Below are 13,532 nucleotides of genomic sequence, written 5' to 3'. Positions count from 1 at the left end.
AATATACAATGGATTAAAGACAATCTCTTTAACAAGTGGTGCTGGTAAAGCTGGTCAACCACTTGTAAAAGAATGAAACTAGAACACTTTCTAACACCATACACAAAAATAAACTCAAAATGGATTAAAGATCTCAACGTAAGACCAGAAACTATAAAACTCCTAGAGGATAACATAGGCAAAACACTCTCTGACATACATCACAGCAGGATCCTCTATGATCCACCTCCCAGAATATTGGAAATAAAAGCAAAAATAAACAAATGGGACCTAATTAAACTTAAAAGCTTCTGCACAACAAAGGAAACTATTTGCAAGGTGAAAAGGCAGCCTTCAGAATGGGAGAAAATAATAGCAAATGAAGCAACGGACAAACAACTAATCTCAAAAATATACAAGCAACTCCTCCAGCTCAACTCCAGAAAAATAAATGACCCAATCAAAAAATGGGCCAAAGAACTAAATAGACATTTCTCCAAAGAAGACATACAGATGGCTAACAAACACATGAAAAGATGCTCAGCATCACTCATTATCAGAGAAATGCAAATCAAAACCACTATGAGGTACCATTTCACGCCAGTCAGAATGGCTGCAATCCATAAGTCTACAAGCAATAAATGCTGGAGAGGATGTGGAGAAAAGGGAACTCTCTTACACTGTTGGTGGGAATGCAAACTAGTACAGCCACTATGGAGAACAGTGTGGAGATTCCTTTAAAAACTGGAAATAGAACTGCCTTATGATCCAGCAATCCCACTGCTGGGCATACACATTGAGGAAACCAGAAGGGAAAGAGACACGTGTACCCCAATGTTCATCGCAGCACTGTTTATAATAGCCAGGACATGGAAGCAACCTAGATGCCCATCAGCAGATGAATGGATAAGAAAGCAGTGGTACATATACACAATGGAGTATTACTCAGCCATTAAAAAGAATACATTTGAATCAGTTCTAATGAGATGGATGAAACTGGAACCTATTATACAGAGTGAAGTAAGCCAGAAAGAAAAACACCAATACAGTATACTAACGCATATATATGGAATTTAGAAAGATGGTAACAATAACCCTGTGTACAAGACAGCAAAAGAGACACCGACGTATAGATCAGTCTTATGGACTCTGTGGGAGAGGGAGAGGGTGGGGAGATTTGGGAGAATAGCATTGAAACATGTATAATATCATGTATGAAACGAGTTGCCAGTCCAGGTTCGATGCACAGTACTGGATGCTTGGGGCTAGTGCACTGGGACGACCCAGAGGGAGGGTAGGGGAGGGAGGAGGGAGGAGGGTTCAGGATGGGGAACACGGGTATACCTGTGGTGGATTCATTTCGATATTTGGCAAAACTAATACAATATTGTAAAGCTTAAAAATAAAATCAAATTTAAAAAAAATATCACATTTAATCCTAAATTGTAAATACCTCATAAAACTATTCTCTCTACTTTTCACATCTCTCTACATTTCACATACTTACTCTATAATTCACTATCTCAATAATGTGGTATTTGACTTTATTGTTTCAAACTATGAGAAGAAATATTCCTGGATAATTGAAGTGTGTTTGAATTACAGAGGATTTTCAGTAAATCCAGTTCTCTACTTAATGGATTAAAAACATCTTTCTTGCAGCTCAGAAAGCAAGAGACATATCATCTGAGGATGAAGTTGGATCAAAAAGCCAGTCTCAAACTGAGAAACTTAGAGCTGGCAAAATGGAAACTCTGAATAGTAAGTCTGATAAATTTCAATATTAATTTATTTTTAATTAAAGTAAAAAGCAAAAAATCCCGTCTTAGGTTTGTGAATGTTTAATCATATCTTTTGTATAGATCTGTTATATCATGTATTTACTGTGTTGTTCGGTTCTTCTTTAATTGAAGTTCTGTTTATTCTGTGTTACTAAGAGATGTATGTTAAATTTTCCTTCTATGATTATGGATATCTTTGTGTTTCCAGGTAGTTTTTTGCCAGATTGGTTTATATATTTGGAAATTATGTTATTAAATGTGTATGAATTTAAACTTTTATATTTACCTGGTAAACATGAGCCTTCATCTCTATAAAAGTATATCCTTTATCTCTAAGAATACATTTTTTGCCTTTATATTTATTTTATCTGATAATAGTACAGCCATATTTGCTTTCTTATGATAAGTATTTATACAGTCTTCTGTATACAGTCTTCTGTCTTCCGTAAACAGTTCAGACGAAGTTCATGGTATATTGTATGATGTCAGTAGTTTTTGTCATAATGATCCTAAACCAAAAGAAAAGCCAAACAGTTTCTTTATTAATTGTGTACAAACAACACCTGCTGAATACTACATAACTTTTGTGGCAACATAAATTTTCATACGGTTGCTAAATTATATGATAAAACTATTAACTTTGTAAACTGCTAAACCGTCCTCAAAGTGGCTGTAGTGTTTTGCTTTCCTCCCAGCTACAAATCAAGTTTCCCATTGCTCCAAATTTCTGAGATCATTTGTTGTTTTCAGCATTTGGATTTTAGCTATAGTTATGTAGTGATATCTCTTTTGGGTGTTAGTTCTAAAAGGTCTTGTAGGTCTTCATAGAACTGTTCAACTTCAGCTTCTTCAGCATTACTGGTTGGGGCATATATTTGGATTACTGTGATATTGAATGGTTTGCCTTGGAAACGAACAGAGATCATTCTGTCGTTTTTGAGACTGCATCCAAGTACTGCATTTCAGACTCTTTTGTTGACCATGATGGCCACTCCATTTCTTCTGAGGGATTTCTGCCCGCAGTAGTAGATGTAATGATCATCTGAGTTAAATTCACCCATTCCAGTCCATTTTAGTTTGCTGATTCCTAGAAGGTCAACGTTCACTCTTGCAATATCATGTTTGACCACTTACAATTTGCCTTGATTCATGGACCTAACATTCCAGGTTCCTATGCAATATTGCTCTTTACAGCATCAGACCTTGCTTCTATCACCAGTCACATACACAACTGGGTGTTGTATTTGCTTTGCACTCATCTCACATGCTAGTAAAGTAATGCTCAAAATTCTCCAAGCCAGGATTCAGCAATACATGAACCATGAAATTCCAGATGTTCAAGCTGGTTTTAGAAAAGGCAGAGGAACCAGAGATCAAATTGCCAACATCTGCTGAATCATCGAAAAAGCAAGAGAGTTCCAGAAAAACATCTATTTCTGCTTTATTGACTATGCCAAAGCCTTTGACTGTGTGGATCACAATAAACTGTGGAAAATTCTGAAAGAGATGGGAATACCAGACCACGTGACCTGCCTTTTGAGAAACCTATATGCAGATCAGGAAGCAACAGTTAGAACTGGACATGGAACAACAGACTGGTTCCAAATAGGAAAAGGAGTACGTCAAGGCTGTATATTGTCACCCTGCTTATTTAACTTATATGCAGAGTACATCATGAGAAACACTGGGCTGGAAGAAGCACAAGCTGGAATCAAGATTGCTGGGAGAAATATCAATAACCTCAGATATGCAGATGATACCACCCTTATGGCAGAAAGTGAAGAGGAACTAAAGAGCCTTTTGATGAAAGTGAAAGAAGAGAGTGAAAAAGTTGGCTTAAAGCTCAACATTCAGAAAACTAAGATCATGGCATCTGGTTCCATCACTTCATGGCAAACAGATGGGGAAAGAGTGGAAACAGTGTCAGACTTAATTTTTGGGGGCTCCAAAATCACTGCAGATGGTGATTGCAGCCATGAAATTAAAAGACGCTTGCTCCTTGGAAGGAAAGTTATGACCAACCTAGATAGCATATTCAAAAGCAGAGACATTACTTTGCCAACAAAGATCTGTCTAGTCAAGGCTGTGGTTTTTCCAATGGTCATGTATGGATGTGAGAGTTAGACTGTGAAGAAAGCTGAGCACCAAAGAATTGATGCTTTTGAACTGTGGTGTTGGAGAAGACTCTTGAGAGTCCCTTGGACTGCAAGGAGATCCAACCAGTCCATCCTAAAGGAGCCAAATCCCGGATGTTCTTTGGAAGGAATGATGCTAAAGCTGAAACTCCGGTACTTTGGCCACCTCATGCGAAGAGTTGACTCATTGAAAAAGACCCTGATGCTGGGAGGGATTGGGGGCAGGAGGAGAAGGGGACGACAGAGGATGAGATGGCTGGATGGCATCACCGACTCGATGGACATGAGTTTGGGTGAACTCCGGGAGTTGGTGATGGACGGGGAGGCCTGGTGTGCTGCAATTCAGGGGGTCGCAAAGAGTCAGACATGACTGAGTGACTTAACTGAACTGATGTAGTGATATCTCACTGTTCTTTTAACTTTCAATTCCTTTATGATATATATATATATATATATATATATAGAGAGAGAGAGAGAGAGAGAACATCTTTTCATATTCTTATTTGCCATCTAAATGACTTCCTTGATAAAATATCTGTTCACTTTTTTGCCCATGTTATAATTGTGTTCTTTTCTAATTGTGGAGTTTTAAGAGTTTTGTATGTTTTAGATAACAAATCTTTTTCAGATATATGTTGTGGGAATATTTTTTCCCAGCCTCTGACTTGTATTATCACTCTCTTAACAGTGTCTTTCACAGAACATAAGTCATATGTATATTTTTCTTAATAAAGTCCAACTTATCAATTTTTTTTTTGGATTGTGATTTTGGTGTTCTACCTGAAAAGTCAACACCAAACTTGAGATCCCCAAAATGTTCATCTGTGTTACCTTCTAGGACATTTATAGGTTTGTATTTTACATTTAGGTCTATCATCCATTCTGTGTTAATTCTTAGTAAGGTGTGACGTCTGTGTCTAGATTCACTTTTTTTTTTACATTTGGCTGTCCCTTTGTGTCCGTACTATTTGTTGAAAAAACAATCCTTTCTCCATTGAAAAGCTTTTGCTTTTCTTTCAGAAATTATTGACTGTATTTGTATAGGTCTATATCTCTTTGTTCTGTTATCTTGACATATTTGACTGTTCTTTCACCAATTATCTTGATTTCTATAGCTTTCAGTAAGTCTTGAAGTTGGGTGGCATCAGTCCTCTCACCTTGTTTTTCTTCAATATTGTGTCAGCTAATGTAGGTATTTTGCTTTTCCATATAAAGTTTAGAATTAGTTTATCAATATCCACAAAATAACTTGTTGGGATTTTGATTGGGATTGCACTGAATCAATTTGGAAAGAGCTGACAGTTTAACAATATTGAAACTTCCTGTCCATGAAAATGGAAAAATCTCTAAATCTTTGATGGCTCCTTTATGTATGTTAGATTTCATTACTGATGCTAATATGAGTGGTATTGTGGTCAATTTCAAATTTCACCTGTTCACTGTTGATATACGGGAAATCAGTTGACTTGTGTATATTAATGTGTATCTGGAAACCTTGCTATAGCCAGCTTATAATTCCAGGAGTGTTGTTGCTGTTGTTATTTAACAAGAAGAGTTTTGTTTAATTTTCTCAAGTTATATACTTTTTATGTCCTTTTCTTGATTTATTACATTAGCTGGGACTTTCACTATGATAGGGCTTCCCTGATAGCTCAGTTGGTAAAGAATCCTGTGTCAGGAAGATCCCCTGGAGAAGGGATAGGCTACTCACTCCAGTATTTTGGGGCTTCCCTTATGGCTCAGCTGGTAAAGAATCTGCCTGCAATACAGGAGACCTGGGTTTGATCCCTAGGTTGGGAAGATCCCCTGGAGAAGGGAAAGGCTACCCACTCCAGTATTCTGGCTTGGAGAATTCAATGGACTCTATAGTCCATGGGGTTGCAAAGAGTTGGACTCAACTGAGTGACTTTCATTTTCACTTCACTATGATGCTGGGTAGGAGTTGTGAGAAGAGACATCCTTGATTTATCCTGAGATGATAATGATAGCATTTAGTTTTCCACTGTTAAGTGTGATGTTATCTGTTGGGTTTTGGTAGATGTTATTTATCAAATTGAGGAAGTTCCCACTATTCTTGGTTTGCTTAGAGTTTTTATCATGAACAGGGTTTAGATTTTTTTAAATAATTTTTTGCATCTCTGATTGATCAAATGATTTTTTTCTTTTGTCTTTTGATGTGATGAGCTACATTAATTGATTTTATATATTGAGTCAGCATTGTATACCTGGAATAAATCCTCCTTGGTCATGATATAGAATCATTTATATACATTGCTTCACATCATTGGTTATTGTTTTGTGGAGGATTTTTGCATCTTATTTGTGAGAGATATTTATCTAGTTTTTGCATTGGAATCATAGAGCTTAAATCTATTGTGATCTGAAAGTATATTTCACATGACTTTTGTTCTTTTAAATTTGTTAAGGTATGGATCTTCAGCCTGTTGTATCTGTCAGTTACTGATAAGATGGTATTGAAAACAGCACATGTAATGCATTTGTCAGTTTCTCCTTGCAGTTCTATTTTTGCCTCATGTATTTTGTTGCTCTGTTGTTAGGTGCATACTCATTGAGGATTCTTATGTTTTCTTAGATATTGACCCCCTTTATTATCATGTAGGGCTCTCTTTATTTCTGGTAATTTTCCTTGCTCTGAAGTCTGCCTTGTCTCAAATTAATAAAATTATAGGTTGGTTGATATGTTTTCTTTAGACGCTTTACATTTCTCTCCATTCTCTTCTTGCTAGCACAGTTTGATGAGAAGTAAAAGATATTTTTATCCTTATCCCTCTACAGATAAGATATATTTCTATTTTGTTTTTGTTTTTCCCTGAAGTCTTTTAAGATTTTCTCTTTGTCTTTGATTTTTTCTGCATTTTGAATATGATATGAATAGGTGTTGATATTTTTGCATTTATCTTTTTTGGTGTTCTCTGAATTCCTATGCTCACTGATTTGAATGTCATTAATGTTGGAAAATTCTCTGCCATTGTTTAAATATCTCTTCTGTTGCATTGTTTCTTCTCCTTCTGGTATCCTCATTATGTGTGTGTTATGCCGTTTGTAATTGTCCAAAAGATCTCTGATATCCTGTTCCTTTTTTTCCATTTAGCTTCTCTTTTCAATTTGGAAAGTTTCTAATGTCATATCGTTAAGCTCACTGAGACTTTCCTTGACTGTGTTCCAGTCTACTAATGAACACATCAAAGACATTCTACACTTCTGTTGCAATATTTTAGATATTTAACATTTCCTTGTGATTTTTTTCTTAGAGCTTCCATATTTCTTCTTACATTACTCTTCTGCTTTTATATATTGTCTCGTTTTCTACAAAAACTTTTAGCATATTAGTCATAATTACTTCAGATACTCCTATGATTATGCTCAAATTTCTGTCGTGTGAGTCTGGTACTCGTACTCTTCAGTTTGGGTTATTTTTAAGCATGTCTTACATTTTTTTGCTGTTCAAATCCAGACACGATACACTGGGTAAAAGGAACTGAAGTATATAGACCTTTAGTGTGAGGCTTCATGTTTCTCTTGCTAGGTATTGGTCTGTATTTTTTGTTTACTCTAGCTGTAGGTGTCATAAGCTAAAAGTTCCTATATTGTCTCTTTTTTGTCTCCCCTGGTATCTTTGGGTTTCCCTCTAGATTCCTTAAATAGGGTCTGTGACTTGGTGTTCTTTTAGCTGTAATTTGCTATTATATAGGAGCCCTATTAATATGGTGGTAAGACGTCAGGGAAGGGGAAAGATTCTGTAATCCTCTGATTAGGTTTCAGCCTGTGTCTGAATAAGCTTGTGTCTCTGGGCTCCAACCTTCAAAGTGTTTCTCATGTTTCTCCTATGTGTTTGGTAAGACAAGGAAGGCTGGAAAGGGCTGAAATCATATATCTACTCACCCCTATGTTGAATACTGCATTTTCCTAAGGTCTGTTGGTTTCTCATAAACTCTGTTTTGGTTAAGCTCTAGTAAAGTAGTTTCCCTTGAAGGCAGTCTTCTGTTAAGGAGAATGGCATTTTGAAAAGCAGTTCCTTTCCCCTCCCCCTGTTGGAAGCATATTAAGGTTTTTCTCTGATCTTCATCTTGAGAACTTGCTTGGGTTTCCTAGACATAAAAGTTATAATAATGTGGGAATACCAGTAAGATTCAAATTAGTTTACACTGAACTTTCAGCAATTTGTAGGTTTCCCTGTTGGCTCAGATGGTATAAAGAATCTGCCTGCAATGCAGGAGACCCAGGTTTGATCCCTGGCTTGGGAAGATCCCCTGGAGAAGGGAATGGCAACCCACTCTAGTATTCTTGCCTGGAAAACCCCTGGAGAGAAGAGCCTGGTAGGCTACAGTCCATGGGGTCACAAAGAGTCAGACACAACTGAGCAACTGACATTCTCATTCTCACTAGTACTGACTCCAACAGTGAGCTTCTGCTCCTGCTCTTCAGCTGCCAAAAACCTGCTTTTATGCACCTCTGTCTCCAGTTTTGGGGGCAGCATTTTGCCTTGATTTAAATAAGAAAAAGTGAAAGTCACTCAGTTGTTTCCAACCCTTTGCGACCCCATGGACTATAGCCATGTATTCTCCAGGACTGTAACCTCTGCAGTATTCTTCAGGCCAGAATACTGGAGTGGGTAGCCTTTTCCTTCTCCAGGGAATTTTCCAAATCCAAGGATCAAACCCAGGTCTCCTGCATTGCAGGTTAATTCTTTACCAGCTGAGCCACAAGGGAAGCCCAAGAATACTGGAGTGGGTAGCCTATCCCTTCTCCAGCAGGTCTTCCTGACCCAGGAATCGAACTGGGGTCTCTGGCATTGCAGGCAGATTCTTTACCAACTGAGCTATCAAGGAAGCCCAAATAAGATGTTTAATTTAAAATGTTTGCTAAATTTTTTCTTTTTGTGACAATAGAAGTAATGACTCCCAAGCTCTTTACACGTATAACAAGAAGTAGACATCCTCTCATGTGTATATGCCCAGTTGTTTCCAACTCTTTGTGACCCCACAGACTGTAGGCTGCTACGCTCCTCTGTCCATGGGATTTTCCTGGCAAGAATGCTGAAGTGGGTTGCCATTTCCTCCACCAGGAGACCTTCCTGGCCCAGGAATCGAACCGGCATTTCCTGTGTCTTTTGCATTGGCAGGCAGATTCTTTACCACTGAGCCACCTGGAAATCCCAGAAGTCCTCTCACTATTATTATTTTAGCATTTCAACATCCTGTATGATTTAATCCTTATTATTTATCATTTAGCAGCCTTTCATGTCCACATTTTTTTCTTTTCTGATTTATTGTACATTTGACATAAAACCTGCAAATTTAAGGTGTACAACATACTAATTTGATACATTTATGTATTGTAATGTGATTGCCATTGTAGTGGTAATTAGCACCTATATCACATTACATAATTATGTTTTCATTTTATTGGTTGTAATAATTCTAGTCTGTTATTATTTGGTGATTATAGTGCAGTGTTGTCTATATTCATTATGCTGTGCTTCAGATCTCTATTTACTACTCAAGTTTGTACAACATCTTTTGTATTACCTCACCCCTTATCCTCTGGTTAACCACAATTTCTTACTAAAAATTTTGCTTTTTTAGATTCCACATGTAGATGATTTGTTGTTGTTCAGTTGCTCAGTCATGTCCGACTCTTTACAACCCCATAAACTACTGCATGTCAAGCTTCCCTGTCCTTTAACATTTCCCAGAGTTTGCTCAAATTCATGTCCATGAATTTGGTGATGCATCCAACCATCTCATCCTATCTTCCCTTCTCCTCCTGCCGTCAGTTTCCCAGCATCATGGTCTTTTCCAGTCAGTCAACTCTCTGCATCATGTGACCAAAGTATCGGAGTTTCAGCTTCAGCATCAGTGCTTCCAATGAATAGTCAGTATTGATTTCCTTTAGGATTGACTGGTTTGTTCTCCTTTCTATCCAAGGGACTCTCAAGAGTCTTCTCCAGCACTACAGTTCAAAAGCATCAATTCTTCAACGATCAGCCTTCTTTATGGTCCAACTTTCATATCCATACATGACTACTGGAAAAACCATAGCTTTGACTAGATGGACCTTTATTGGCAAAGTGATGTCTCTGCTTTTTGATATGCTGTCTAGGTCTGTCATAGCTTTTCTTCCAAGGAGCAAGCATCTTTTAATTTCATGGCTGCAGTCATCATCTACAATGATTTGGGAGCCTAAGAAAATAAAGTTTGTCACTGTTTCCATTGTTTTCCCATCTATCTGCCATGCAGTAATGGGACCAGATGCCATGATCTTCGTTTTTTGAATGTTGAGTTTTAAGCCAGCCTTTTCACTCTCCTCTTTCATCAAGAGATTCTTTAGTTCATCTTTGCTTTCTGCCATAAAAGTTATGTCATCTGCATATCTGAGGTTGTTGATATTTCTCCAGCTTGTACTTCTTACAGCCCGGCATTTTGAATGCTATACTCTGCATATATGTTGAATAAACAGGGTAACAGTATACAGCCTTGATGAACTCCTGTCCCAATTTTGAATCAGTTCACTGTTCCTTGTCCAGTACTAACTGCTGCTTATTGATCTGCATACAGGTTTCTCAAGAGGCAGGTAAGGTGGTCTGGTATTAGCATCTCTTTAAGAATTTTCCACAGTTTTTTGTGGTCCACACAGTCAGAGGCTTTTGTGTAGTCAATTAAGAAGTAGATATTTTTCTGGAATTCTCTTGCTTTTTCTTTGATCCAATGCAGGTTGATCTCTGGTTCCTCTGCCTTTTCTAAATCTAGCTTGTACATCTGGAAGTTCTCAGTTCATGTATTGTTGAACCCTAGCTTGAAGAATTTTGAGCATTACCTTCCTAGCATGTGAAATGAGTGCAATTGTGTAATAGTTTGAACATTCTTTGGCATTGCCCTTCTTCAGGGTTGAAATGAAAACTGACCTTTGCCAGTCCTGTGGCCACTGCTGAATTTTCTAAATTTCCTGGCATATTGACTGCAGCAGTTTAACAGCATCATACCGTAGTATATTTTTCTTTCTCTTTATGACTCATTTCTCTTAGAAAAACGTATTCAGGACTTACCCATGTTGTCTCAAATGGCAGGATGTCCTTCTTTCAAATGGCTGATTAATACTCCATATGTATATATGTATATATATATATACACACACACATATACATACACCACATCTTCTTTATCTATTCATCCATTGATGGACTGTTAGGATATGTTCATATCTTCCTGTTGTGAATAATACTGAGAAAAAATGTAGGTACATAAAGCTCCTCAACATCCTGTATTTATTTCCTTCAAGTAGGTACTTATAAGTAGGATAGAGGGATCAGAAATTCAATCTACTTTTAATTTTTTGAGGAAACTCCATTTCCAAAGTGGGTGGACCAGTTTACATTCCCTCTAGCAGTATACAAAGATTCCCTTGTCATTGTATTCTTGCCAGCACTTATATCTCTTGTCTTCTTGATGATAGCCATTCCAACTTGTTTGAGATGGTATCTCAATGTGCCTTTGACTTGCATCTCTCTGAGGACTAATATTGTTGATCATATTTTCACATACTTGTTGGCCATTTGTATGCCTTTTTAAGAAAAGTATTTAGTTTTTCTGTACATTTTAAAAATTGGATTGTTTAATTTTTTGTTATTAGGCTGTATGAAATCTATATGTTTTAGATATTAACCCTTTATCTGATACATGGTTTCTGAAATTTTCTCATTTCATTGATTGCCTTTTCATTGTGTTGTTTCTTTTACTGTGCAGAAGCTGTTAACTTTGAAGTAGACCCATTTGTTGAGTTTTTCTTTTGTTGTTTGTGCTTTTGGTGTTCATATATTTAAAAAAATCATTGCGAACACCACTGTCAAAGAGTTTCTTCCCTACATTTTCCTCTAGCAGAATCAAGTCTTATGTTCATAAGTCTTTGCTCTATTTCAAGTTAATTTTGTGAGTGGCATAAATTAGGAGTCCAATTTCATTTCTTTGCATGTGTATATGCAGTTTTTTCAACATCATTTGTTGAAGAGACTATCCTTTTCCCACTGGGTGTTCTTGGCACTCTTGTTCAATAGTAATTGACCAAGCATTTAATTTGCTTGGACATTTAATTTGAGGATCTTTACTTTCTTTCATTGGTCTATGTGTCTGTTTTTGTGCCAGTGCCATAACATGTTTATTGTTATAGCTTTGGAGTATAGTTTGAAATCAAGAAATGTGTTATCTCTCACTTTGTTCTTTTACAGGACTGCCTTCGTTTTCTGATTTCTTTTGTGATTCCATATGAATTTTAGGATTTTTTTTTCTAATTCTGTGGAGAATTTGATGTGTTTATAGGATTGTGTTGAATCCATAGATGACTTTGGATAGTATGAACATTTCAAAAAGATTTTTCTTTTAGTACATATACATGGGGTATCTTCCCATTTCTTTATGTCTTCCATTTCTTTCCATAGAGCCTTGTAGTTTTCATTGTACAGATCTTTCATCTCCTTGGTTAAATTTATATCCAGAATTTTATTTTTTTAATTTATTTTTGGCTGTAGTGTGGCATGCAGCATCTTAGTTCCCTGACCAGTGTTTGAACCCGCACCCCCTGCAGTGGAAGCATGGAGTCTTAACCATTGGACTGCCAGTTGCTATTCCCAGTATTTTATTGTTTTTTATGCTACTGTGAATGGTATAGTTTTAGTTTTTTTCAGATATTTTATCATTAACATGTAGAAATGCAACAGATTACCATATGTTAATTTTGTATCTTGCAACTTTACTGAAATCATTGATTAGTTCCAACAATTTCATGGTTGAGTCCTTGAGGTTTTCTATATATAAAATGGTATCATCTGCAAATCACAAGAATTTTCTTCTTCCTTCCCAAGCCTGTTTGTTGAGGATTTTTATTGTGAAAGAGTATTGAATTTTGTTGAATTTTGTCAAATGTTTTTCTGCATCTATTGAGATGATAATGTAATTTTATCCCTCATTCTGTCAGTATGGTGTGAAAGATTGATTTACTTGCAAATGTTAAACCAAACCATCCTTGCATCTCTTGTATAAATCCCACTAGGTCATGGTATATGATGCTTTTAATGTGCTGCAAAATTTGGTTTGCTAATATTTTGTTGAGGATTGTTGTATCTATTTTCATTAAGGAAATGTCAATATCTTTAGTTTTTATTTCTGTAGCTTTTTTGTCTCGGTTTGGAATCAGGATGATGGTGGCATCATGAAGATTTTAGAAGTGTTTCCTTAACCAGAATTGAAGGAGACATGTGTACCCCAATGTTAATAACAGTACTGTTTATAATAGCCAGGACATGGAAGCAACCTAGATGTCCATCAGCAGACAAATGGATAAGAAAGCTGTGGTACATATACACAATAGAATATTACTCAGCCATTAAAAAGAATACATTTGAATCAGTTCTACTGAGGTGGATGAAACTGGAGCCTATTATACAGAGTGAAGTAAGCCAGAAAGAAAAACACCAATACAGTATCAGTTCAGTTCAGTTCAGTCACTCAGCCGTGTCCGACTCTTTGCGACCCCATGAATCGCAGCACACCAGGCCTCCCTGTCCATCACCAACTCGTGGAGTTCACTCAGACTCACATCCATTGAGTCAGTGATGCCATCCAGC

At 36.8% G+C, this 13,532-nt stretch overlaps 1 protein-coding gene across 1 annotated transcript in view; it reads left to right on the top strand.

Moving 5' to 3' along the window:
- The window catches only part of LOC138990501 (coiled-coil domain-containing protein 7-like), a 170,932-nt gene that overhangs the window by 96,324 nt on the left and 61,076 nt on the right, over nucleotides 1–13,532 (top strand). Inside the window, exon 14 of the mRNA XM_070382052.1 lies at nucleotides 1,642–1,740. Within this exon, the coding sequence (XP_070238153.1) occupies nucleotides 1,642–1,740 (99 nt within the window). The remainder of the gene's footprint in view (nucleotides 1–1,641; nucleotides 1,741–13,532) is intronic.

This window comes from Bos mutus, chromosome 13 (genome assembly GCF_027580195.1).
Source record: "Bos mutus isolate GX-2022 chromosome 13, NWIPB_WYAK_1.1, whole genome shotgun sequence".
Lineage (NCBI taxonomy): Eukaryota > Metazoa > Chordata > Mammalia > Artiodactyla > Bovidae > Bos > Bos mutus.
The sequence above is the reverse complement of the archived record's forward strand: the minus strand, read 5'-3'. Positions and strand labels throughout refer to the sequence as shown.